The following is a 26,919-nucleotide window of genomic DNA, read 5'->3' on the forward strand; positions in this document are numbered from 1 at the left end:
GGACAAAGAACCTAGAGGGATTATTCCATTAGAAAACCTTAGCATAAGAGAAGTTGAAGACCCTAGAAAACCAGTAAGATATCTTCATTATAAGTTTTTACTGAAGATGATTGCCAGTTGTTTGTTGTTTTGTTTGCTTTTTAAATTTATTTTTCCATTTCTACCTTCCAGAACTGCTTTGAGCTCTATAACCCCAGTCATAAAGGGCAAGTGATTAAAGCCTGTAAAACCGAAGCTGATGGTAGAGTGGTAGAAGGCAACCATGTAGTGTATAGAATATCTGCTCCCACCCCAGAAGAAAAAGAAGAATGGATTAAATCTATCAAGTGAGTTTTGAGTCCTAAATGTCTTTCAGAAATGAAATGTAAGCTCTTCTCTGAGTAAGGTGTTAAGAGAATTTGTATTCTAACTTACTTAAAGAGTTCTGATGTGGCAGTGTCCTCTAGGATTAATGAAAAGCTACATGGGGTTGATAGATCAGGATAAGTCTCCATTTACTGTCTGGTCCTAAGGAAATAGTAGTGCTCCTAACTCAAATGAGGAAAATGTGGATTTTTTTTTCTTTTTTTTGAAGTGAATTTAAAGCCTTGTGTGAATTATCTTTAACTGTGATTTTGTTTAAATTCTTCAACTACTAATTAACTTCAGTGACATCTATCTTGAGCATGTTCACAGTGTAGCTTTGAACTTTGATAATTTGACTTCCTCTTGTAAGATTTATAAAGCAGACCCACACTTAAAGGAATAAATAATGTTCAAGAGGAAGGTATGAACTCTTAACAAGTCACAGCTGAATATGATCTTATTTTAAAATAAATGTTTCTGGTGCTTAGAGGCCTACAGAACTTCCTCACGAGGGGCGTGGAGGGGCAGGCACTGAGCTCTGCTCTCTGGGGACAGTGACAGGACCTAAGGGAATGGCGTGGAGCTGGGACAGGGGAGGGTCAGGCTGGGTGTTAGGGAAAGGTTCTGCACCCAGAGGTGGCTGGGCAATGGGACAGGCTCCCCGGGCAGTGGTCATGGCACCGAGCCTGATGGAGGTCAAGGAACGTTTGGGCAACGCTCTCAGACATAGGGTCTGATTTTTGGATGGTGCTGTGTGAAGCCAGGAGTTGGACTCGGTGATTATTGTGAGTCCTTTCCACCTTGGGATGTTCTGTGATTCTAGGTCAGCAATCCATTATCTGATTAGAAGTGTGGAGTCATTCAAAGGGAAGAGAGAACAAAACAGTTCTAGTTTTCAGAAATGGGTGTTTGTTAACCAAACTGATGATTCCTTTTCTTCTAGAGCAAGTATCAGCAGGGATCCGTTTTACGATATGCTGGCAACAAGGAAACGAAGAATTGCAAACAAGAAATAGAACGTGATCAGCGGCTTGTATACATGCATCAACTTATAAATGAGCATACAGTTGAGTGATAATGTAAAAATTGGACACACTAAGTGAAGACATTAACTGTAAATTTTATATATATATATACTCTACTATGACATAAAAACTTGGCAAGACCTTTCAAGGTAAATAGTTATTGGCATATAATTTGAAGTAAGCTTCAAATCCCAGAGGATGATTTTGTTGGAACTTTATTCAACTGAAAACATGGAAGCCTTGTTTCTGCTTGTGTTAGTTACAGCTCCAGTTTACTTTGATTGGCGGGGAAGGAATTCCAGGCTAATATGCTGTACCTGTTCCTTGAGCTCGTTGTCCGTAAATGGAGGAGCAATTGAAATTATTTTAATCTCCATTAAATGCAGCACTACAAAGTGGAGTCGGGGGCGATCTAGCACTTAATTTTTCTGTAAGCAGAAAACCCACAATCTCAGTAGCAGTTTTTAAATCTTGTGCATCTCGCAGTAAATGACCAGCTGAGTGAAGCTTTCATTTAGAGTATGTGCTCCTGCGTTAGATGGAAATAGCTTTTCTTCTTCAGAAGTGCAGCTGAGTGGTGGACTGGCAGCTACGTAGTTAACTAGTTGTGCCAAAGGGTTTGTGTTGAATGCACTGAAAAATATGCAGGTCCCAACAGTAAAGGATTGTCTGTAGGCATGACACTGAGTACAGATGTGGTTTGATATTTGCCAGTAGGCTAAAACTCATTCCAGTTTGCTCATGCACAATAAGCAGTAAGATTTAATGACCAGTTTCATCTGCTTTTTATATAGTAACATCCTTCTTATGTTTTAGGTATGTTGTAGTTAAACTAACACTAAGTTACTACTAAAGGAATAAGATGACAGGGCTTGCATGTGTTGCGTTAGGCTTTGCATGTGAAAACACCCCCTAATAATTTCACATGCATTTAATATTTTTAAAGGGAAAAAACAGGAAGGTGTATTCTTTCTGTAAGATACAGCCCTAGATAGTTAAGGCATCAGCATTCATTCCTTTGCTTGATAGCAAACTTTGAACATACAGAAAAGTTAAATATTTTCATTACATTCTTAAAGGCGATTTTTCAGACTTGTGCTTCAGTCATTGAAGAAGTGAGTAGACATCCTTACTTTTACATAAAGAACAAAATCTGTATCTAACATTGTGTTATCTAATGCACCTAAACTCCCACCCCCACATGTTTTTTTGTAACTTCTGGAAGATCTTTCTGCAGTCCTACTCTGATGGTCTTTCAGTAACATACAAACTGCCTTGGCAGATTCTGTTACAGTGCTTTTCTATTGACAGCGTGCATGCATAACACTCAAGGTCAAGCCCCTCATTTTGCAGTGGGGACATAGTGTTTGTTTGAATCCTGCTGCTTCTGTTAGTACTCATTTTTTTCACAAACTTGTTGAACCTGAGCCATGCCTACTGTGCCAGCAAATGCTTTGGTGACCCAGTATGTTGTCAAAGCAGTTTTGCTTCTTGGAGTTAACAGAAGCAGCTCTGGATACATGATAGAAAATTATGCTGCATTGGGAAAAACAGACACTTACTAAGTTGATCTATTTCAAATCTCATTTTAACTTTAAAGGACAGTCAGTTTTGTGGTTCCTGTCTTACTAATTTGCCTTGTTTTGCATGGAATGTCAGCCTGTGAATATTTTGCTTTATTGCATGCTTCAAAAAAAGGCTGAGAGGAAGAGCCTGGAGGAACCTTTTCTATACTATATACTATTTCTATACTCCCCGAGCATGTGGAATTGTAGGCTACTTGGATGGATGTTCAAATGTGAGTAGGGGAGCAAACCTCAGCCAAAGGAGGTAGAATCTTTGCTTAACAGTAAGTATCAACGTGGGGACATCTTTGCTTAATGGTAGCCATTTAAACTCTTTATAGAAACGAATTAAGTTGTACATCTTATGTTTGGAAAGCAGTATGGTTACACAGCTGCTAACCTAATGACTTGAGTCTTCTGCTCTGCAACTTCAATTTTTGTTTTCAAGCAGTGCATACATCAGTTTTAGCTTTGGACAAGTAGATTTGTAATGCAAATAGTGATAAACCAGAATCAGTGGTACTGACGAGTGTAATGGTGAAATGCAGCAAATAAAGTATTCCTGGAGAAATGTGAGATTACAAAAACAGTAAGCCATGAAGCACTTTTTTTTTTTTAAATCAATTATTATATTCTGAAATATCACCTTCAAGAAAATCTGTTTATCTAGCCAGGTGAGGGTGTCTACCTGTAAGCATGAAGGAAATGCCTTGAGAGTTTATTTGCTGTATTTGGTTTGAAGTTCTTATATCCTGCAGAAATTATTTAGATTAACATGTAACTGAGGATATCGTAGCAGGAAATACATCATTTCTAGCATTAAAATGCAACATCTAAACCAGCTATTTGTGGTGCTCAATATAACTATTTAATTTACCAAAGCTAATGGAATATCATTCTTTTGTGTGATAATATTTGATTTCAAATGTTTTTTTTGTAACAGTATTAACGGGGAGTGAAACTGGCCCAGAATTTCCACTGGCCACGAGGCCAGTAAAACAAAGTGGCTTGTGAAAATTTTGGCCAAGTCAGGTACTATCCATGAGGGTGAAGAAAAATCTCTCAACCTTTCCCTTTTTTATTGGGCTTCAAGTCCAGGTGTAGCTACTAAGACTAGCTGCTCTGTGGCCTAAAGCAATACCTGTTACAGTTTGGCCAGGCTGAGGAAAAGTCCTTTGGGGACAGCAGACTTCTCCCTTCCCGTTGCGCTGAAATTTGCATAAATTCTTCAGCTCTTTACCATTGCCCTTTGAAACTACAGGGGCCAGCAAGAGCCGCTACTGCTTCTGCCACACATACGGCTTCTCTGAATACCTAAACCGTTTGGCCACTAACTTCAGCCATGCTGCCAGTGCAATCTAGGGAGAGAACTGTATATAATACTTAAGCTCAGCTGGACTGACTTAAATTTTACAATATTCTGACAAAATAAGCTCTAAATCACTTAACATTTTGAACAGTTTTAAACTGGTACAAAACTGAACCTTTATAAACCAAGCAGCATTTATAATGCTTCATATATAAAAACAATGCCTATTTTTTAAGATTTATTACATATCTATGTAGATATGCTTGCTGGAAAAGCTAGGTCTGTTGTAGACCAAATGCTACAAATTAAGACTTGTGGCTTACCAGTTTCATTTCTATATTTTCTTGGAAAATGTTTCTAGTTAGAGTTTAAATATAAAATGTAAATACTGTACAGATATGTATTGATATAAGTATTACTTGGTGTACACAGGTGATTTGCATGACAAATACTCTGTATCGATCATTGTTAAAAATGTAATGTTCTGTGTAAATCCACTGCAATATTAATCTTTTCACTTATCATCAAAAGCTGTTACTTAAACCTGGACATTCTCAAAAATAAAGTGTGAAACTATATACTGTTGTATAGCTCCTCCTTTTTCAAGAGTATATGCAAGATAATTGCTCTTTTTTTTTCTTTCTAGAGGGTGATTCAATTTTATAGCATGGATTATAACTGCTCTTGCAAGTGCCCTTATTTTAGCCACAACAGTTTAAATGATCAGGTTACAGAGAAAACCCTTTCACTGCAAAATAGATTGAATAAAGTATGCTACAGCTATGAAACGTTAATTCCAGTAAGAGCTGGAGATCTCCATTTTCTTTGAGAACCACCCTAAATTAGTGAAAGGACCTGACAAAATATTTCCCTGTGTTTCAGTCAAATGTAAGTGGGAGAAAAAGCGAACTCCTCTCCTCAAGGAGACAAATGAGACCTCCCCCTGGCAGAAGCAGCCAACGCCGCTGCAGTTGCCCCATCTTCTTCAGAGGGCTAAGCTGAAGCGTCTCTCATTGCATTCCCCCACTCCTGTATGACGGCTAGTTCCAGCAGTAGTTGTTGCCAGAGCACTTAATAGACAGAGCACTAAAAAGATACAGCAGTCAACATTTAAACTCCTTTTATACATTTAAGCCCAGAGTTATTGATCAGACAAAACACAAGACACCAAATCTTGGAGCCAAAGGACAAAGGAGGAAAAAAAAAGCCAGATACAGGACAGGTGGGTGTTTTCTTTGTCATGTTACTTTATGTAACTTAACATAACTGTTGCCATAGGAACATTATGCAGGGTACACTTATGGTTTGGCTTTATGGTGTTCTCCATGTACCAAAATATTGAAGTATCTAGTAAAACATTAACCTTGCTCCTTTTTTAGTGTCACACACAGTGGAAAGCTACTGCCGAGCTTCCAACCTGTTGCCTGCTTTTGGAAGCTGTTAACTTCAAAGGAGAAAGACTTCTGCATTCTTGTCTAGGCAGTTGAGGTCCCAAGTTACTTGTCTTCTCTGGGTCATACCAACAGCATCTTCTCACCTACCACTGAAAGGAAGATCTGATTTCTTGATTATCCAACACTCTGAAAGCTGTCAAGTCACATGACATATTGCATGTTAAATAACTCAAGTAAAACTCAAGTAAAAATCCATTTTAACTTCGCTGTATTTATATACTATATAAATTTTACATGCTATATATTTACAGTGGGGCAAGTGCTTTTTATCTTTAAAAAAACAAAGATCAAACTTTAGACATCTCTGAACAACACAGCTTGTATAAACCAGACAGATTATTCAGATGAACTGTATTTAATACAGGTTCCCCACTCATCTCCTGATGCAGGACCAGTGAGTAATAAGTGCATCACAGTTTGATAGCATTTAATAATAAAAATAAAAATCACAGTATGAATTTGTCTGTAACTAGAAACTTTAGAGGGACAAAACAGACAACCGAGACTTAAGACAAGTGACGCTGTATTAAAAAGTGTAATAAAAACATATGGAAGAGTATACAAATAGTCTGAGAGATACATTCAGAACTGCATATTCTGATCATTGTTCCACAGCGTTGAAAACCAGAACATTCTTCCGATCTCGAATAGAATTAAAATGTGAAGTAAATTAGTTTCTAGTGTCAGGCGTCACAAAAAAGATGAAGCTCTTGCAAAACTCCTGTTATGTGAGAGCTTGTGAAATCTTAAATAAGTCTTTAAATTAAATATACAGACTGTCAGTTGCAAATTTTATAATTCTGTGGTTTTCCTGGTTGTTCTTGCACCAGATGTCTAACTTGGAGTAACATTACATGAATAACACACAATCAACCTGAGTCTGTAATTAAGCAGCATTTGAGATGTTCTATTCCAGGGCATTGTTTTCAGTGAGATATTTACTTGGTTATGTACAATGTTCAGCAGTTGTAGAAAGTTTCCACCCTTTTGGATTAGAAGTACATTTTAAAAAAGAAAGTCTCAAGTTAAAAGCTAAAAAAAAGTTCTTTCATGGTAAAAGTCTGTACAGACGTTTGAAGCACCACTTATGATTGGGTTTTGTTTTGATGGTAATTTTATGGTATTGATAAATTTTAAGTAAGTTTTGATAGTTTGTTTTGATAATGTTGAGTCGTCGGTTCTGAAGGTAAAAGGTGGTTGGTTTTGACCATAAAAGGTTGGTTTTGACAGTAAGAAGACATGGGGTTTGACGGTAAGAAGTCATAAGAAGTTGTTGGGTTTTTGATGGTAAGAAGTTGTTGAGTTTGAAGTTGTTGGGTTTGACGATAAGAAGTTGTTGGGTTTTGATGGTAAAATGGTTGGTTTGGATGGTAAAAAGGTCATCGGTTTTGATGGTAGGTTTAGTTTGAGTACTGAAGGCTTCCATCAGTAAGCTCTGCGTCTGAAAGACAAAAGGAAGAAGTGTCATTCCCTGGTGTGTTACTCGACATGGAACTGTCTGGCTCAGTGGTTTTCTTTCTAAAGAGAGAAGTCACAACCCTGTACACAGCTTGATCTGCTCTGTGACTACAGGATTGAACTGACTGGAGAAGGTGGCTTCCAAAGCCCTCCCATTAAACTGCTGCTGCATTTCAGTTCTACGCTAAAATTGGTGAACTGTACAGAATATTAGGACAAAGCTACCTACTTTAATGGCAAATGGTAGACCTTAGGTAAATTAAATTTATTTGAAGGTTAGATTGGACAGCATCCTTGTTTTACTAGTGATCTTGTGGTCAGCTGGCCAAATCCTAGCCACAGAACAGAAGCGTTCAGAAACTTGCTAGAGAGAGCACTTAGGAATGCAGGAATTTAACTGCTTTAATGCTGCTCTTTCTCTCACGTATCTGGATTTTCCTTATATCACAAATTATCACTAGCTATCCTTGTTAATTTATTCAAAGTAACATGAGTCCAGGTGAAAAGGCACAATCTAACAAGTCCTCAGTTGTTCCTAGTCTGTCCCTAGCTTATTTGAGGGGTTCAATGCTGTAAAAAACGAACAAACAAAAAACCAAATTGTTGAAGTGGCCTTTTTTTCAGATTAGATTCCATCACTCAGAAAATCCTGCTTAAGAGACATTTTTTCTTTTTTTTGAAAGACTGACCTTCCCCAAAATGAAACTAATTAATATCTTTAGGCTTGATTAAATACTTGAATTCCTCAATTTACCAAAATTGCTTTGCACAGCCCTCCTATCCTGCTTATGTTGCAAGCAGCGTATCTAAGTGGGGTACTATTGTTTTTATCAACAAACATCGCTTTCACTTATATAGCCCAGTGATCTTAATGCCCCGGACTTGTGGAATGTATGCAAGACATTTACTTTCTTCCTATACTTTTGACTGGTTTAGAAAAACGAGTTTGCCATCTGCTGGCCAGAGAATTCATTGAAGCCCAAAGAGATTAGAGCAGATACATTTTCTTCTGTGCTGTTCCTGATTTATCAGCTAGAAGAGATACTTACAATTTAGTACAATCAGGATTCTTTTGACATTAATATCATAAAAAGTCTGGTTTTGCAACATTGGTATTTGAAAGACCTCAGTTCAGTCCCTAATTTTGTTCTTGATAATAGGACAGATTGTATTAAAGTCTGCAAGAGTGTGTGAACAACCAGCCTCCCCTCCACGTGGTATTTTAAGATTAAAACTTCTGGTCGTCCATGTCTCAAAACACAAACATGCTTTGCAACAATTGCACGTCCTCTTTATCTTTAAGAAACTTTTCAGTGCCAGAATCTACTGACTATGGCAATTTACTTCATCATTAAAACCAGGTAGAATTTTTGAAAATCTCTTCGAAGATTTAACTTCTCCAAACGTTCTATAAAAGGCATTCAGCTGTAAAGCAAGAAGATGAATTCCTTTTTTTCCTATGCCAGAATGGCATTTTCAACAATGAACAGGTTTGTCACTGACTGTTAACTGGTTAAGTTATGTCTAGGTATAAAATGTATAAAATGTTTAAAACTTGCCTTTGGATAGTGAACTGTCTTCTTCAGGGATTACTTCAGTTATCTGTAAGAGGAAAATAGATGATTGGGGGGGTTGTTTGTTTTTAAGAACGGTTGCAGTCTTGCCAGTAATTTAGCTGGTATTTTTCAAAGTGAGATTTTAGAAACTTTACAGCTCTGTTGAACCAATGTGTCTCTAACCCTACAATTAAACTAAATAATGCTAAAAGATGCAGCAATTTATCTTACTGCACGTGCTTATTAAAATATCTGACTAACTGGGACTGTGGCTTCATCTCAGATACATATATATTTAATACTACACACTTCTGCTCAGGAAAAAAATCATGGAAAATGTAAAATTTGATTTTAGATGTTGAATTTGTTGCAGTGTGCAATCTTCTTCATCACAAGATTCTATAGCTAATTAAACCATATTATCTACTGAGAGACCAAGATTATGACAAGAACAGCACAGAGTTCAGTGTGAAGCCAATCGGGAGCTAAAGTCTGTATTTAGTTTTCTGTAAGGAGATGTACCAAGATGGCTTTTTTATACTAAAAATTGTTTCATCAGCCCATTTCTCTGTATTCTTAAGCCTATACTAATAGGAAAAAAAAACCACAAGTAGAATAGCAGGAATTTAACATACTCTCCAGGTGTTAAATTGCAAAGCGTCCTCTGGAGGATTAATAACTGTGAATTCAGTGTGCTTAGGAGAAGGCAGATCTACATCTGAAACAAAAATATTTCAGTATTATCACCAACTTATGTTACTCTGAATAAGCAGTCAGCACTGTTTCTATGTTATGAAATAGCTGAACATAGTATGTTATTCAAATGAATTATGCAGGCAGGTTTTTTTTTTTTTTTAAGGAAGACTGTGTTTCACTATTACATTACTAGCCTGTAAGCCTCATGTCATCGTCTTCCATCTTGACTACTGAACCTCCTTTCTACCTACAATATTCTTTTCCAAGATACAGCTGTCCAAATTTATTTTTCCTAGTTAGTTGGACTGAATTTAATAAGGCATCTTGCATCTCTTCCTCTTGTTTGCCACTTAATCATCAAATCAAATTAAAATTATTTCTCTTTTAACCTCTTTTTTTCAGACTTTCTTTCCTAGTGGTCATTCAAAAATGGAAAAAAATAGTCTATCAACTTTTTTTTTAATATCCATGCAGACTGTTCAGTCATCAAGCATTTAAAGACCGTTTTAAACGCTCTCTGTATTAATAAAAAAGGAATCCCGTAAACATGCTGCAGCTGCTTACCTTTAATATACTCGTTGGATGCAATGGAGCTGTATTTCTTGCTTTCACCTGCACTGGAAGGCTTCCCTTCCTTATAAGGTTGTTTACTGCCCTCATTTCTGTATTGCTCACAAAAAGAGCCATCTGGAGGACGGGATTCTTCCTTCTTCTCCCGTGTTTTCTTCTGGAAACGAGGATCTAAGTATTCCAAGAAGCCTTTCAGTTTCCTGATGTGTTTCTTCTTTTTCTTCTTTTTCTTACGCTTGCGATTGTCATTGTCAAAGTGGAGCACAGAGAAATCCAAATCATAAAGTCTGAAGGAAACATGCAAGTTAAAAATAGAAAAAAAGATGTGGCACTTGATGCATATATGAAATTTTATTTATTTTACCACAGGTGATGATTTGCGGCATGTCAGCTATTTTGTGGTACTTTGTGCACATGTAACTTACTTTAGATGCAGCAAACTTAAGCCCTCAGATTGAAGGACGATAGGTCCTGGTTTGTACACAAATCATTAACAGTGGCTAGCTCTGGAATATGTGCAATTAAAAAAATGTTTTAACCTAATCCAGAATGGTGTGCAGATATGATTCTAACTACGTGGTCCAAATCTAGTATTCTAACACAATTCAGCAATATCTTTCCTATCTTCACTGATCAACCTAATAACATGATCCCCAGCCAGATTATGCTATCAAAATAACTTTGAAACTATGAAAAAAAAAAAGGAAGACATGAGAAACACCCAGAAAAGAATTAGGAAAAAAATTGCTGATTATGCTGGAATCCTTGCTTACTTGTAATCCTTCTCTCGATGTTTATCTTTAGACTTCTTTTTCTTCTTGAACTTCTTATATTTTTTCATTTTTTCATCACCTAAAAGCTCCTTTTCTATCTTTCTGCGTTTCCTTTCTATTTCACTTTCACTACCTTCTGCACGAGTATATTGTCTTTTTCTGTTTCTTTCTTTTTCATTTTTCTGGGGAGAGTCCTCAAAATGACCTGACACAGGTGGAAGTGCATGTCTTTCACGAGAATATTTTTCAGAATGTTGCTGAGGTACTGAGCAACGATGTAAGTCTGCTCTGTGGCTGCTAAAGTGATGTACATCATCTTCTCTCGAGAGGGAACTGTGAGGCCATCTGCTTTTGTAATGATAATCCTTATGTGACCTGCTGTTGTAAGCTTGACTCAATTTGTCAAAGTCTTTATCACCGTGAGAGAACTTTCTCTCTCTACTGTCTCCTGTTGCATGAGATGAATAGTAATCATTGTAATATCTACATTTTTCCCATCTCCGTGGTTCATCTTGATAGTATCTTTCTCTGCTCCAAGTTCTTTCCCCTTTGGAATGGTAATATCTATTCCTATCTTGTTCTGATCTTCCTCTGCTTCGAGATCTGTACTTTGAATATTTTACTGATCTTCTCCCATTATCAGGGCTGTTTCTTTCACTATGGAAAGATCTGTACTTGCTTCCCTCACAATACTCCTGCTTATGACGATTTTGCCTAACAACTTCCACGCTGCGAGAGCACCTTCTCTTGCTGGAATGGCCATCTGTTTCGCTTCTGTTTTGACTCTCCTTCTCTTCAGTAGGAGAATGTTCCCTCTTTCTTCGGTAATGCTCTTTGTCAGTTTTTTTAGTTTCGTGTATCCTTTTCTTATCTTTTTTCCTGTGCATGGCGTCTTCTTCCCATTTTCTGTCACCAAATTCTTCATTTGGTCTGGAGAATTGGCTTTCCAAAACTTTATCCAGCTTTGTAATAGACGAGTCATTAACAGGTGGTACCTCTACATAGTTATTAGATATGTCCTTTGTATCTTGGCATTTATCTGTAACAGCTAAGGAGGAAAGATTTTTAGAACTACATTCACTGTCAGACTTTAGAGAGGAAGTTTGCTGCAAGTTCTCATCAGCCTCAGAAGAGTCTTTGATGTACAAAATATTTTCTTTTGAAATGAGTTCAGGTTCTTTTGATCTTCTTGATTTGTCTTTGTCTCCACGGTCCTCAGATCGGTACTGTTCAAGGAATTCATCTTCAGTATCAAAGCATCTTTCCCTAATCTTGTGCTGACCATTGATACTGGGATGTGCATTATCAGCTTTTGTTATAATACTTCCAACTTCTTCTTTGGTAGAAATGGTTTCAGAATCTGATTGAATAAAAGGATTCTCAGCCTCACAGCTGAAGTCAGAAGGAACTTTCCTGGATTCTTCATAGACCAATAGTGCTTCCATCACTACAGTTTCCATAAGAGCATCATTCTCCGTAGACTTCTGAGGTCCCGGGACACTGCACAAAATAAAAACACATTAAGAGTAAAATCTTGTTAAGTAAAAAAACAAAACAAACAAACAAACAAAAAAACCTCACGACTGCAGGAATACTCTAGAAGATATTCCACATAGAAACCTATCCTGTGATTATTACACCTTCTTCAGCTCCCAGAGAAAGTGTTTTTTCCCCTCTTGCTTCTGAAACCATTGCAGTAAAAAACCAAACACGTGTCTCCCTCCACCTGCTGCTCTGAATAATAGCCAAAATATGCAAAACCACTGTATGTGTTCTCCCCACATCGCTGAAAAAACAACAGTTGAAACTTATTTTTCTCTCTCTCTCCCAAGAATTTACATTCACGTATCCTATGACTGAAAAAAAAAAAAAAGGAGGGGAAGAGCCAATGTTTCTCCAGACAATGGAGAAAAATAGAAAAACATTCTATGAAGAAACAGAAGTTCTCTATGAGGCACCAACCTTTATCAGAGTAATATGCACAGTGCTGATCATTAGTTCTGTTCATAACACTGGACATACAGTGTGGAATTCTACTGATTTAAATCCTTCCATTAAATAGTATTAGTAGACAGATAAAACCACAATGAACTTCCATAAATTCTTGTTTTAATCAGACTGTGCTCATTTTACCTTATTTCCTCTGACAAACTGTTCAGCTGGCTGTCTGTGAGGGATTCTAACATTACTTCTTGAGGGACTGGAGGCATAGCTATAGGCATCTGCAATTAAAACGCACAAGTCAGCAGACAGAAAAAATACTATTTGTAGTAGTACTGAAGACTAGCGTTGTCAGAATTTCTCCATTAAATGCTAAACAAGACCACTCTGAGTTATATGCTTTATCTACACTTCAAACATAACCCCAACTCACCCCCCAAAAATCTACTTTATGAAACTTATGAATTTTTATCTCAGCTGACCTTAAGTTGACAATTTCTAATGTCAGTTCAGCTCTGCAAATTCTAATGGGATAATATCACAAAGTGTAACAATCAAATTTGTGCTGTGTTTTCTCAGTATTTCACAGGAATTAGGAACATGATAATACTCCTGAATACATCATAGGTGATAAATCCTAGATGGAGCAAACATAACTCACTGTTTCAAGCAATCCATTTGTTTTAGAAAAGAACATCTCAGAAGGTTTAACAGGTTCAGCTTGGCAAGTGGAATCATCAAGTTTCAGTCCGTTTTCTTTAGATTCATTAACTAAACTAATAGCACCATTTAGTGAATCATTTTTTGGCAGCTCGTGCTGGGATCTTTCTTCTTCAGCATTCTGACAGGAAGAATGGGAATTCTGCAATGTACGGACTACCTTTCCAACCAAAATTCCATTAGAGGATATTACATTGCAATTCCTTTTAAATATGCCCTTCGACTCCTCCTCAGATTTTCCTGAAGATTCTGCACCGTAAGGGACTGTGTTATCAGAGCTGAGTTTAGGATTTCCATTCACTGCTGGCTCCACGAAAATTTCATCAGAAACTTCTTGTTTGGAAACATTAGTAGTAACTGACATAGTAGATGGATTTGAGGTAGACTCTGCTGCGGTGGAATTTGTAATTGTGGATGAAGGAACAGCCTTGTTGAGATCTTCATCCTCCACAGCACTGCTAAGACAGTCAGGCTGTGACACAGTCTGACGAGCAGGCAATTTATTGTGAATACTGATAGTGATCTTCTGTTTTTTTGATGGGTCAGTAATTGAAGGCCTGGTAATTGCCCAGTTTTGAACACAAGCCGTTGGTGGTGCTGAAGATGGCCTTTTTAGGGTGACACCAATGGTATTTGGATCCTCTTTTAAGGATCCATTTCCATTTAAACGACTTGAATTCTGTATTTATAAAGAAGAAATTGCACGATGGATTAATGCAAACACTAGATATAAAAATTTTAAACAAGAAATTCTCCTACTAATTCTACAAATGGTCTTAACACCTAAAAAGAAAAAAACACTGCCCTTTATACATAAATGCAAATCCAATAAGTGTATTTAATTCCTGCTTTTGGTTTACTGCATATTGGTATCAAATGAGCATCATTTTTGAAAACCATCCAAACAACTTAACATTACCTAAAACTATTCCCAAACATATTTATTTTCCCCTTTAAACATACACTGAAAAGCCTGGAATAATTGTTCCGGTGCTCACGAATAAGACAATTTGTTTTCACTGTCTTAGCTAATGCGATGCTGATAGGAAAAAAAAAAAGTCCTCTTTTAAATGATTCAAGGATTAGTACACTCAAATTGTCAAAGAGCGTAGCTCTCTGTGCTTTAGAAAGCTGTCTTGGAGGTATAAAGTAATGAAGTAGCACGGCTGCACAATTCAGCAGTAGCCACTGTTTGAATGATACTGGCTGTAGCATGAAGGCTGTGAAGAAAGCTGCAGCGTGGGAAGGAAAACAAAACTAAGATGCTGAAAAACAAACAAAAAACCCCTCACCAAACCCCAAACCCACTATCAGTTTGGTCCATTATCTGCCCTCCCACTTCCCTAAATTACCTTAATCATATGAGGAGGAAGTCGTGGTCCCATAAATCCAGCCTGCTTACTATTAGCCCCCCGCTGACCAAGGAATGAACGGGGATAAGATGGTGCTGGTAAGTAAAAAGCACGTTCTCCGAGTGTCAAATCATAGCGCCTTCAGAAAAGAGCAGTGATCTTAGTTTAGTTTTTCTTTCAACCTACTCTTGGATTAAATCCCATCCTATAATTTTATAGGAACAGTTCATACAATATGGAAGTGTTCTATACACAAGACTTAACCAGGACTACAAACTGAAAATTAGATAACAGTCTTCCTACTATGACTATCACTTTCAGAGCAATAACTCATTCTTACACCACAGATGACCTTAATTTCTCTTCTCTAAATTAGCCACCTACAGATAACACGTATATAGCAATTTACACAAGTGCTGCAGTTTAAGGCCAAGCAACAAAAGATAATAAATGACACAGAGAATTTCAGGTTAGACAGAACTGAATTATACAAATAATAATCTTTTCCTAGGATAGAAAGAAAAACACTTGCAAAAAAGAAAAATATCAATAACAGGAAAGTAAAACTCTTCTGAACACATTTTAATATTTGTTATTACCTGATATAAAAAAGTAAATAAGCTTGCTGACCAAGAACTGTTTTAATGTCAGTACGGACTACATTAGCATCATTCATCTGATACCAAAGTCCATTACCAGCCTGCAAATAAAGACAACGATATCTTTAGATGATTGCATGTTTTCCAAATGAAATCACAGATAGGAACAAAATACACACATATCAAATAAACATGTAACGAAGTCTTTTTCCCTAGAAACACTAGTTACTAGTAACATTTTAATTGGTTTGCCAGCACAACTTTTACCCTGTTAGAAATGATGTTGACATCTACCTTTATGTAGCATACATAGTGTCCTGCGTGACAGTTGATACCATTATGCACCAGCACCGCATATAAGGCATAGAGGAGTGGTTCTCCAATTGATTGAGACATGTAGGCTCGAAGGTCCAAATACTCTGGGTATTTTACCTCCTAAAGAGAGATCAAGAAGATATAAAAATTATCCCAGAGTACTTCGTGGACTAGCCTGAGAAAAACACTTCCAAAAACACACAGACTAGAATTATATGAGTATGTTTCTTGATTCATTAAAAAGAAGTCTTCCCATAAACAACGTTTAATAATAGAAGTTGCAGAGAACTGTTTTCAGATGAATTAGCCTTCTCAGAGGAAAGCATATGCTTCTTGTCAAGCAGGAACTTTATTGATATTAAGAGAAAGAATAAGCCATAGTTGTTAGTCTACAATTATTGTCTGAAAATTTTAACAACTTTCAGCTTTGGGAGATGCCCCATTACATGATGATAAAGTTGCATTACAGCGGTAAATATACCTTGTTGATCTTTCCACCTGTGAAATTTGCAAATCTTTTCAGTGATATTGTGAGAACATTGGAAGAACGGTGTATGGTAAATCTCTTGGATGCAGGAACCATCTTTTTACACCTTAAAAACAAGCAGAGACAACTGTTTAAAAGCATCTTCTTTTTTTGCCCTAAAATCAAACTAGTTTTAATGTCTCACACATGCTTATGCTATTTGAATGATATTTACTTGCATAATATGTTTTTTTCTTTTCATAAATCCATACACTGCATTTCAGGTTTGTTAATACAGAGAAGATAGCAGGATATTAGAGGACAGCTCTACAGAACAAAGAATAAAGGAATAAAGGATTTAGAACATTATCTTTTGATAGCCAAGCAAATGTCTGAACACATATTTTTGTTACACCAAAAAGGTAAGTTTTCCCAACAACTCATAGTGTAGGGAACAGGAATCTCTCACAAAAGTGTATCACGAGATTGTAAGGCAAAGTACCATTTCTTGGTATACAAAAGTGGCTATTTGAACTCAAATCCTGGATACATTCTTTCAGCTTTCAAGTGAAATACAAATACTGAAAGTGGAACAAGAGAGCCACAAGAGAGCCTTGGTCCTCAGGACTAGAAACTGCAAATAATTTCCAAAATAGATCATCTATCAACATCAAAAATACAACAGAAGCACATGGTCATTCTACAGGAGGGAAACGTTTAACAGTAATAAGTCTTCACGTACTGAGGTTGTCTGGAAAGACACTGAAACCATCTGCAATCCTTTGAAACAAAATAGTTTAGATTAAGTTTGATATATTGCCCACTCAAAGGTAGGACCTACAGTGTAAGCAGTGAAATTTAACCACTAGCCCAGAGAACAACTGAAACTGGTCAGTTTACATCAAGAAAAATACTGTTGATAGCTAATAAATAGAAAGAATTAAAGTATCTCTTTTTGAATTCTGATGTCGAAATACAAGCCACAGAATTCCAAACCCATAGAGAATGCCTATGAACAAGAAAGACTTCCCCCTCAAAAGAAACAAAAATCCAAGTGTTTTATAAAACTCCACAAAACTTGTAATTAGATACAAAGTTTAGAGGCAGTCCACTTTATTAGAAGAATTCATGGTAGAAAATAAAATGTAAATTATGAAAAACTTAAAGTAGTAAGATAGTTTATCAGCAATGGAAAAAGTACTGTACATGTGCAAGGCCTTTCCTTTTAAACTCACAAAAAGACGGAAAATTCTGGCTTTATGTGTTACTGAACCAATCACACCTCAAAGAGCACATTAATGAAGGACCATGCAATTCAGATGTGAGGTGCTTATTACAGTTTTTCTCTTCCTCAGACATAAGTTATGAGAATCCTGAATATACTACATGTGGCTTTCTAGAATCCACAGGCTAAGATGAACCTGGGATTAAATTGCGTTAATAACCTATTGAATGCTCTTCATTCAACATACTAATTTACTTAGTTTCCAACAACAAAAAGTGGATACTGCATTTTTCATTTAGAGGGGTCAGGCATGAATCCTACAGAGCTGAGCCTGGCATTCCTTGCTTTTCTCAGTATATGTTTGAATAACAACTTGTTGTGCCAAACCATCTTATACAAATGTTCAATTGTTTCTCAATATGTAAAATGTTTCTACGTATTTGATCAGCATATAGAGCGCCTGAACTCAATATGCTTTCCCTGAGCACGCGTTAGGCCTTAAGGTAGCTCATTTCAGACATTAGTCCACAGGTTTTACAGTTCAAGAGCTGTGCAAGACGCTGTTTAGTGAGCCAGCACAGGCTGCTAACATTAATTATCACAGAGCCAGCTCGCATTCACTGAGACTCAATCTAACTTTGTTTCACAGTGAACGCTAGGACCTTCAGGAACCTGCTGCTGCCTTCCACTCCAAATCGTTCTGCATGGCTCCTTGCTTCAGTACACCACTATTTACTGGGCACGTCTTTTAACTTCTTGCAATATGAATATTTCAGCATGCAACTACACACCTAGGAAGCTTGACAAGCCATGGTGCAGACAATATTAGGAATAAAAGTGCAATAATAGCTAATAGCCACTCTTCTTATCTTTCTAAAACAAATGTAATGTTTTCAAGTTTGGGATTATTTCAGTGCATCAGTTGTTTAAACAAAATGAAGCATCAACAACAACAACAACGAAGCTGTGTCTCATTTCTAAATGAAAAGATAACTTATGCTCTAAGTCAATGCAATATATTAAACTAGTAGCTAGTATTAAGACATAATTAGTAATAATCTTACTTGCTACATTTATAGCAATTCTCTCCATCCAGCTGTTCAGGTTTCACAAATAGTTCTAGAGCTCTGGTAACAGATGAAACTGCCTAGAGGAGCAAGAAAGAAGAGCATAAAGTCACTGTAAATTCAGAATTCCAAAGACGTACTAGTAGTTTATAAGAGACTCTTACTAATACATACTTAAGCAATCTACTACGAGCACTGTGAAAAAGGAGGCAGAAAGAGCATGCTCAGCATTTACCTCACTTGGAAGTCATTTTACTTTGAAAAAATAATTTTCCAATAACGTAGATGGCATCTATAGTGTGCTTTGTCATCAGTAATGGAACAATCAAACCCATCAATCTAACAATTAGATGTATATTGAGGTAGAACAACAAAGAAATATGACAGTATCATAATTTGTGTAGATATAAAATTCTTTCACCTTTAGCCCAATGCAAATGTGGAGACTATTTATATGGATTCTACAGAAGGACGACGTCCAATCCACTTCCTAACCATGACCAAGCTCTTATATTTTAACATTATATGTTTGTTTGTTTGTTTTTTAAGATAAACAAGTTTATTTTAGAAAGTTATACATGTATTTAAACATCATGAATTATACTTACAAAACACCTTACCTTTATATCCAAAGTGATATCAAGAAATGCCTCATACGTATCCGAAACTGCTTTGCAATTCAAGCACTTTACTGGAAGCAAAATATAAATGCTTAACAATACGTGAAGGAGACTAACCATCCAAATTCAAGTTGTTGATAGATACTACTTTAGACAAACAACAGACTGCTCTCTGTATCGACAAAAGACACAGATCAGTTCTAAGGACAGGAATACTTTTAAAAGTACCTCTTGATCTTAGAAATCCTCCAAATATTTGATGAATGATGGTGGTAGCTTGAGAAGATCTGTCCAATCTGGAAATAAATTATAATCAGAGCTCAGAAGATTTAAGGCACAGAGTTAACTCTTCAAAGAGTTTTATGAAAACCAAGGATGTAGACTTTCATTTTTGATAGTAAATGGAGGACTAAAAGGTGCTAGAGAACATATAAAAGTGAATTTGTTTATGCTTACTTGGTGCTTCCATTCAAGCATGCTTTCTGCATAGCATCAACAGTATAGCGCAAGAATTCGTGTGCGTCTTCTTGACTGCCAAAACGGAAATGTTTTCCTATTCCTAAATAAGAAGATTATAGTATTTACCTCATTTAAAAATGAAATAGTTCTCGTATTTCTAAAATCTCTCTTCTTTATAGTGTTAAAACCATTTATACACATCAAATAATTATTTGAAGATTACAGGATATCGAAAAAGAAACACATCTGAAGCCACTTACGTCTAAGATCATTGATAACACGTGTAGGCTTGATGGCATCAACAGTGCAACACAGGGCCTGGTTAATGTGAGTCTCCATTGTGCACATCATGCAAAAACCTTGTTCACGACCTGAAGAGTGAAAGAAGAAAGCACCCCAGTCTAGCAAAATATACATAACTACTAACATATAAAGAAAAATTAAACTATAGATACAATATCCATTTCCTTGCTACATACTATTCTCCCAAGATGCCAGTGTCCCAACAGTCTTGTAACATTTCATTTCACAAAACTTTACAGAATAAAAATATCCATTAAGCCTGTATTCAAATGTATTTTCCGATGAGAAATCTAAAAGACTACTGCAAAGTCACGTTTGTAAAGGCTGACAGGAATGTGAACTCCACAGGCTGCAAAATATATGAGGAAAGAATATTTGACATTGATGATACAGCATTAAGAGAATGTGTGTTATTTTCAGCACAGTGCTGTCAGGTGAGCCTCATGATACAGAGCTACGAGTCCTTTGGAAGAAAGGAAAAATTAATGCATGTAATAGTACTTCTACCCTCCTTTTTTCAACAGGATTCATAACTGAAACAATTTCTATATACAGTAAGAAAACAGTTAAATTTCTAGGTATCAATACAAAGATACCAGGCTAGAAAGCACACAGGTGCCTTTGTAAAAACACACATATACAGATATGACAACAGGATCCTAGGGTTAAATAAACCGAAGTATAACAATGAAATTCAAAGAACACAAATTCAACAGTTTAAAAAATACAATATTTTATTTAGGACAAGATCAGTCTAGATTTTAATACAGTCCCACTAAAATTTCTAGTCAAGTTCATAAGAGCTCATATTGCTTTCTACTTTTTTTTTTTTTTTTAAATTGTTCAACAACGAACATACCATTTATTGTAGTGCATTATGGAATCTAGGCATTGAAGACTAAAGATCTGTGGTGCCAACATCCTAAATTTTATTGCTTTTCTACCAGCAGGAAGCCCAAATGCCAAATGTTCATTAAAGGCCTTGCTTTCCAATGCACTTCATTACTCACATGAAGCAAGAAATTATCCTTTATTTTTTATTATTAACATGGTGCATTAAATGCACTCCATATGCTATTCTGAGCCCACTGCTAATACAATGTTCAAAGCTAGCTTCTACAGGTAAAATCAGACAAGTAATTTTGTCTCACAGAATCAGTGCTGTTCTTTCACCTTCAGAGCTATCCAACAGATTTAAAATACTGTTAGAAAGTACTCACATGACTGGTTGTGCTCAAGAGAAAGCATGTAATTGGCAAGTGGGGGTGTGTAGGTCAAACATTGTAGAGTAGAATTAAGAAAACATGTATTGCCAAGATTGTACAGTCCAACTCCAACACTTTGTGTTTGTTGCCAATCCATACAAATCTTCTCAGGTGGAAAAAGAATTCTTTGCGGCGGAGCAATTCCATCATTAATGACTGCAAGAAAGTTATATTTAAAAAGAGATTTTGTTCGTTTGTTTCTAAGAAAGGTATTTAAAAAATGCTATTCTGCAGGAGCACCTAGAGGAACTAGCTACAATCCAAAACAGAAAAACTTATTACAGACAGCTTTAATACCGCCAAATTCAAATTGGCTGGTCAACACAATGTTTTGGAAAAAAAAAAAAGTGTGTTCAACCATTTTAATTTTTCTAAGGCAAGACTAACTGCCATTCTGATTTTAGTAACTAATGCCAAGTGCCTTTTCATCTATAATCTTTAACCCGATTAACTCAACTACAGTTTTTTTCCTTATTATAACTTAAACCACAAACTTATACTTGAAATTATATGGTAATAAATGCAAGGACAATGTAAAAACAAGTAACTAGCAAAGACAGTAGATATCAGACCTTTTCCTGAGCAACGTTATCATTCAAAAACTTGTGAATAATGGAAGCTGTGAATAGCAACAATCAAACACTTTTCTTTGCAAAATAGACATGGATGAATCTGTGTATTACAAAAAGCTCCCCGTATTTCACTGTCAATTGTAAATATATCAAAATTAATTTCTATAACATCAGTCACTTCAGTTGCCTTAGAGGACTCCCTTTTGAAGTCTTTATTCACAGTAGTCCTATTCTCTATCAGTGTAATAAGTAAGAACTGCATTTTCTACTTTTGTTTTGCGGAAAATGGAAGCAGGATAAAACATGCACTTACTTAGATCTCTTTGGGCAAAAGGCTTAGATTTTTCAGATGATCTACAATAAATTGCACCTCCACGTCCTTGGGCCACAGAGACTTGGTTAGAATCTTCTGCAGGTGGAATCCGGCCCCAGTTTGCAGTACGTGACTTCATTTTTTTAGTACGCGGTTTCTTGGATTTGCCAGACCGCCTTGAAGATGATTTTTTAGACTTTGAAGATTTTGGCTTGTTAACTATGGTCATTGTTCATATCTGTGACAGAGACAAAAGTTCTGGTTGACGTAAGAATATCAAAAAGCATTCCAAGAAGAAAAGAATAGTAGAAGTCCTGTCACTTAATCTCAAAGAAATAGCCTGAAGAACTAAATAACTGGTATGAATGGTTTAAAGAGAATCCCCAAACTAAACACACAAAGTAAAAATTTCCATCAAAACTCTATCCATACTACTTTTAGCTTCTACAGAACTAGTGGCTGATGTCATTTCTTTCACTTTCACAGGATTTTAATCCATTACAACTCTGGAGTCTTTTTAATATAAAAATGTAAATGACATGCTCTGAGGGGAATCAGTTATTTATTGCATTTTCTGAGTTTTGGATAATATTACCTATTATCCAATAGATAATTGTTGCAATTATCTATTGCTGGCATTAGTAATGGAACACTTACTTTACTGCCTGCGTTTTTCTGTTTCATGTGCACAAAAGTACCTACATTTCGCTGCTACTTTTATTCTGTTTTCCAGGGCTCACCCTCTACCTCGCTGTCTACTGCATCAGTCATGAGGGGCTTCTTGTGCTTCTATAAGCCTAGCTTTTAAATAAACCTTTTTTTGGGCATCAGTTTGTGATAGCAAGTTAATTTGTGAGGGCTCCTCAGTCTACATCATGAGGTTGCTTTTTCCAGGCCAACAGGAGCCAGAAGTGGCGGTACATTAAAGCCTTGGCATGTTGAGATCCAAGAGGAGAGATGTTTGGCCCTCCTTTTCACTCCTGGGAACCACATACCTCAAAACACACAGAGGATGGGATATATCTCAGAGAAATCAGGGAAAGGAGAGCATAAAGATGTTTGTAAATGTATATCTCCTTGGGCTTCTTCTGGTTCTCCAAGAAATACTTGGTTGGATATAACTTTGGCAACAGCACTTACGGTATTTTGCACCTATCACATTTAAAACCCCTACGATAAACTGAAAAGTTAGACTAAAAAGCCTCCGTTTCAGTTCTACTTTGCAAAGTTGCACATTTTCCTGATGTGAAACAACAGGGGAATGTAAGCTAGAAAAGAAAATGCTGAATGTAAAACAAAACAAAAAAACCCTCAGCCTTCCAGGACAAAAGGCAATAACTGATATTAAGTCCTTTTTAAAATGCTGATTAGGTTTCAAGATGATACCACTTTAAATTAGTGTAATTGTGAGTGCATAGTCAGAAGCTGAATAATTACATGATCAACTTCTATACTTAATTTTTTGTTACTGTCTTACTTTAGCACACAGAGACTTGGTACATTTAGTGAAACCACTAACCTAATGGAGGGTTTAAAACATAAGCTAGTTTGTTATACTGAAATGACTGAGAGAACAAAGCATAAAGTGTTTTCAGATTTATAGTACAACTTGCTTGCTATCAATTAAACTTAAGACAGGTTAAACAAAGCACAGTAAATAAGAAAACTCCTAGTCCCACAACTGACAAATTGTGTGCAGAGGTTATAATTAGAACTTTTTCCCTTTACATTTTTAATCTAAAATTAATTTAAAATCCATTCTATACACACTTGCTATTTCTGAGAATATAATACACAAAACTGAAAAATGCATTTAACTGAGAAATGAAGACATCCTTGTCCTATTGGAAGACTAAGGTGACAGCTCTTGGGCTCAGTGATTTTCAGACAAGATCCAGTCTTCAAATTGCAGACATCAGTGACATCTCCTTTTTTTCTGATTGAAAGGGAAAATGTTTCAACAACACATTGAAAACATACTTGAGGGCCAAGAAACAAAATCAACACCGCAGTGAGAAGGAAAACAGAAGAACATTACTGAAAAAAAAAAAGAAAAACAAAAAACAAACTTGAGCTTTATATTGACCAATGAGATAAGCCTTACACATTTTTAAATTTATTTTTGACGATTGATGCATTACCAGATATTAAGTACTATTCAACAGCAAATATTAACACTAGTAAGAATAAGTCAGATCGATCACCACTTTTTCAAAATACATCAATTTCTAATTTGGATATAACATCTCTCTGACAAGGAAGCAGGAGAACTATAAATACTGATACTGTTTCCTCTCCCAATGTTCCATATACACATTGATGCTGTTCCTACACAATTCTGAACACAATTTATGTTGACATAAGCATCGGGTGTTATTTCTCTCTCTGTTTGCCTTGATAGACTCTCCTCCTGCCCACTGAAAAGTAAACTCAAGATTGCAGATCAGTTAAGACAGTTGCTATGCCCCCATTCAGAGTTCTGCAGCAGCACTGTTCAGATTTTTTCAGCAGTCTCTTTACAAAACGATATCACTTATGACCTGGTTCTCAGGAGGTACACGTTTGGCCTCCGCGTAGCAGAGAGTCAATCACAGCTTAAGATTTTGTACAAGATCCCATTCACAAAACTGAGTTTAACCAGGCAGCAGTCGTCATGCACATATCTTATTACAAAACAAACATTTGCAGCAGCAGTTGTAAAAAACCAAAACACACGAAGAACTAAACAGCAATAAGCAGCAAGAGAAAACTGTTATGGAATAGATATTAAGACCACGCGTGAGTTACAAACTGCCGTTCCATCCTCTGAAGCTGCTGTAAGCTAGAAAAAAAGGAAATAAACACCCCAAACACACATGTCATGGTGCTTGAAGTTTCGTTAAAGAATAAACCAGCAACCAAGCCAGGAAATAGAAATTAATAGTCACTTTACCCCGAAGTGGATGCCGGTTATGCACAGAAAGCTACTGAGCTATTCTGTGCTGGCAGGATTGCTGCTGGGCTCGCCGAGGAGGCGGCGGCAGCTCCCCGGGGCCACAGATCCTGTCACAGGGGGTGCCGGGGGTCTCAAGGGGCCGGGGACAGCGGGGACAGAGGGGACAGCAGCGACAGCAGCCGCCACCTCAGCCGGGGCCGTCTCCACAACTCGCCCCGAGGGCCTCGGAACGCCGCCGAACTCGGAGCTCCAGCGTGAAGCCTTTTTAACCTCGCCGTTGTGCTCACGGCTAGAACTAGAGCGTTTCCTCCGGCGTGTGTTTGCTGTCGGTGCCGGATCGGCCCTCACCCCGAGCTCTCCCTTTCGGGAGGGCTTTGGGGTTGGGGTTTCCCTCACGCCGCCGCCGCGGGCAGGCCCCGCACGCAAGATGTCCGCGCTGGGGAGCAGCATCTCGCCCGCGGCGAGAGCCCGAGGGCGCGACATGAAAAAGCCCCGACATGCGGGCGAGGCGGCGGGGACACGGCTCCGAGGGGGCCGCCGCTTCGCCCCGCCGTCCTCCTCCCCTCCCGGGCCGCCCCGCCGAGCCCCGTGCGCCTCAGCTCAGCCCCGCGGCGCCCTGCCCAGCCGGGGCGTGCCGCCTCAGCGCCCGCCCTCCCGGTCTTTTCCCTTCTCCGTTCCCTTCTCTTCTCCCATCCCTTTCCCTTCCCGCGCCTCCCGGCCCGGCCGGGCAGGGTTCGCCCCTCGGAGCGGCAGTGGCCATGGCAACGGGGTGGAGAGGGCGGCACGGGGCTCGGCGGAGGCCGGGACCCCCGAGGGCAGTCCAGGACCCCCGAGGGGAGCCCACTCCGTGGCCAGCCGGCAACAACGGCATGGCAGTCGTGGGAAGGGGATGGAAAAGGGGAGCCAGCCCGCCCGCAGAGGAAGCAACGCCGGGTCCCCGCGCCGGCAGGAGGAGGAGGGAAAGGGAGGAGGCGGGAGCGGGGACTGCAGGCTAGGCACCGCCGGGCAGGGGCCGGTCCCGCCGGCCCAGGGGGTGGTGGGGGCGGAGGTGGCGGCGGCGGCAGCGGGGCTGATTCCCCCCGCCGAGCGCTGGGGGCGGCGCCCTGCCCCGCCCGGGGGTCCCACCCCCTCCGGCTGCCCGCCAGCCGGGAGGGCAGCGGCCGAGCGCACCCGGTGGGCTGGGCAGGGCTGGGCCGGGCCGGGCCGGCTGCTCCCGCCGGCCGCTTCCCTTCCCCTTCCTTTTTCTCTTCCCGGGGCCGGCCCCTCCTCCCGGCCCATTGATTTGCGGGCAGGGAGCCGCACGCGGCGCTGCCGGGCTGTGCCAGGCCGCCGCCAGGCCCGCCGCTTCCCCCCCGCCGCCACCACCAACCCCCCGGCCCGGCCCCATTACCTGGCTCGGCCCCGCTTGACTCGGCGCTGCCGGGTCCCCCTCGCCGCAGCCCCCGCCTCAGCCCGGCCCGCTCCGCCTCCTGGTACGGCCCGTCGGGGAACAATGACGTCCCTCCGCCGGCCTCTTCCATCCGGGGCCCGGCGCCGGCCGGGCAATAAGCGGGCGGGGGGGAGGAAAGGAGGCGGCGGCGGCGGCAGGGGGGGAGAGGAGAGGGAGAGAGAAGCGAGCTCCTCCGGGTCACACGGGGACCAGCACCGCCCCTGTGCCGCTGCCGGGAGCCGCTAGAGGGGGCTCGGCGACCCCCGGTCACGGCTCGGGGGGCGAGGAAGGCGGCGGGGAGCCGGGGGATGCGGGCAGCCCGAGCCCGGCGCGGAGGTGAGGGGCCCCGCTGCTGGCGGGGAGCCCCCCGATCCTCCCCGCGGGGCCGAAAGCCCGGCCCCTTCCTCGGCCGTAGCCTTCCCGCCCGGCTCTGCCTTCCGGGCTGTATTTACCTCTCTCCGATTTATCGCCCCCCCTCAATTAACGTTTTATTGCTCTACGCTCAAAGAGCGGCCATAAACCGCTGGCCCGGCCCCCGGGCCCGCCCACACGGAGGCGGCCGGGAAGGCGCCGTTGGCTCGGGGTAA

The 26,919-nt window shown here is 39.2% G+C and overlaps 3 protein-coding genes across 13 annotated transcripts in view; 2 read left to right on the top strand and 1 right to left on the bottom strand.

The window, feature by feature from the left end:
* CYTH3 (cytohesin 3) overlaps window positions 1–4,822 on the top strand; it is a 52,072-nt gene extending 47,250 nt beyond the window's left edge. The window contains exons 11-13 of the mRNA XM_040574530.1: window positions 2–73; window positions 172–326; window positions 1,289–4,822. Of these exons, the coding sequence (XP_040430464.1) occupies window positions 2–73; window positions 172–326; window positions 1,289–1,361 (300 nt within the window). The 3' untranslated portion in view covers window positions 1,362–4,822. The remainder of the gene's footprint in view (window position 1; window positions 74–171; window positions 327–1,288) is intronic.
* Window positions 4,823–5,369: 547 nt separating this feature from the next.
* USP42 (ubiquitin specific peptidase 42) lies at window positions 5,370–26,413 on the bottom strand. 11 transcript variants are annotated; one of them, XM_040574518.1, is made up of 21 exons: window positions 26,294–26,413; window positions 23,787–23,904; window positions 21,969–22,206; window positions 21,039–21,239; window positions 19,776–19,886; window positions 19,513–19,615; window positions 19,285–19,352; window positions 19,057–19,127; window positions 18,434–18,516; window positions 16,160–16,271; window positions 15,658–15,798; window positions 15,364–15,464; window positions 14,765–14,903; window positions 13,354–14,091; window positions 12,885–12,973; window positions 11,768–12,251; window positions 10,752–11,605; window positions 9,973–10,265; window positions 9,348–9,430; window positions 8,716–8,758; window positions 5,372–7,139 (listed from the first exon to the last, which is right to left on the bottom strand). In XM_040574518.1, exons 3-21 carry the CDS (start codon window positions 22,195–22,197, stop codon window positions 7,099–7,101), a joined length of 3,984 nt encoding a protein of 1,327 aa, XP_040430452.1. In that variant the 5' UTR covers window positions 22,198–22,206; window positions 23,787–23,904; window positions 26,294–26,413; the 3' UTR covers window positions 5,372–7,098. The 11 variants fall into 11 exon arrangements, with proteins under 11 accessions (XP_040430451.1, XP_040430447.1, XP_040430449.1 ...); XM_040574520.1 differs by having other exon boundaries at window positions 5,374–7,139; window positions 12,885–12,974; window positions 13,811–14,091; XM_040574519.1 differs by having other exon boundaries at window positions 5,374–7,139; window positions 12,885–12,980; window positions 13,811–14,091.
* LOC121078645 (basic salivary proline-rich protein 2-like) lies at window positions 16,113–26,919 on the top strand. Its single transcript, XM_040575033.1, has 4 exons — window positions 16,113–16,235; window positions 19,741–19,836; window positions 24,992–26,375; window positions 26,843–26,919. The coding sequence occupies exons 1-4, from the start codon at window positions 16,113–16,115 to the stop codon at window positions 26,917–26,919; spliced, it is 1,680 nt and encodes a 559-aa protein (XP_040430967.1).

The sequence above is a fragment of the Cygnus olor genome, chromosome 15, assembly GCF_009769625.2.
Source record: "Cygnus olor isolate bCygOlo1 chromosome 15, bCygOlo1.pri.v2, whole genome shotgun sequence".
NCBI classification, from domain to species: domain Eukaryota; kingdom Metazoa; phylum Chordata; class Aves; order Anseriformes; family Anatidae; genus Cygnus; species Cygnus olor.

Coding starts and splice junctions, on each gene's coding strand:
- USP42 (XM_040574513.1), bottom strand. CDS start 22,197: ATGACCATAGTTAACAAGCCAAAATCTTCAAAGTCTAAAAAATCATCT. Junction 19,128..19,284: donor AGGATTTCTAAGATCAAGAG/GTACTTTTAAAA, acceptor TTTTGCTTCCAG/TAAAGTGCTTGAATTGCAAA. Junction 10,266..10,751: donor CATCGAGAGAAGGATTACAA/GTAAGCAAGGAT, acceptor TGTTTCCTTCAG/ACTTTATGATTTGGATTTCT.
- LOC121078645 (XM_040575033.1), top strand. CDS start 16,113: ATGCCCCATTACATGATGATAAAGTTGCATTACAGCGGTAAATATACC. Junction 16,236..19,740: donor CATTGGAAGAACGGTGTATG/GTAAATCTCTTG, acceptor TGAAGATTACAG/GATATCGAAAAAGAAACACA. Junction 19,837..24,991: donor ACAGTGCAACACAGGGCCTG/GTTAATGTGAGT, acceptor AGGCGGCGGCAG/CTCCCCGGGGCCACAGATCC.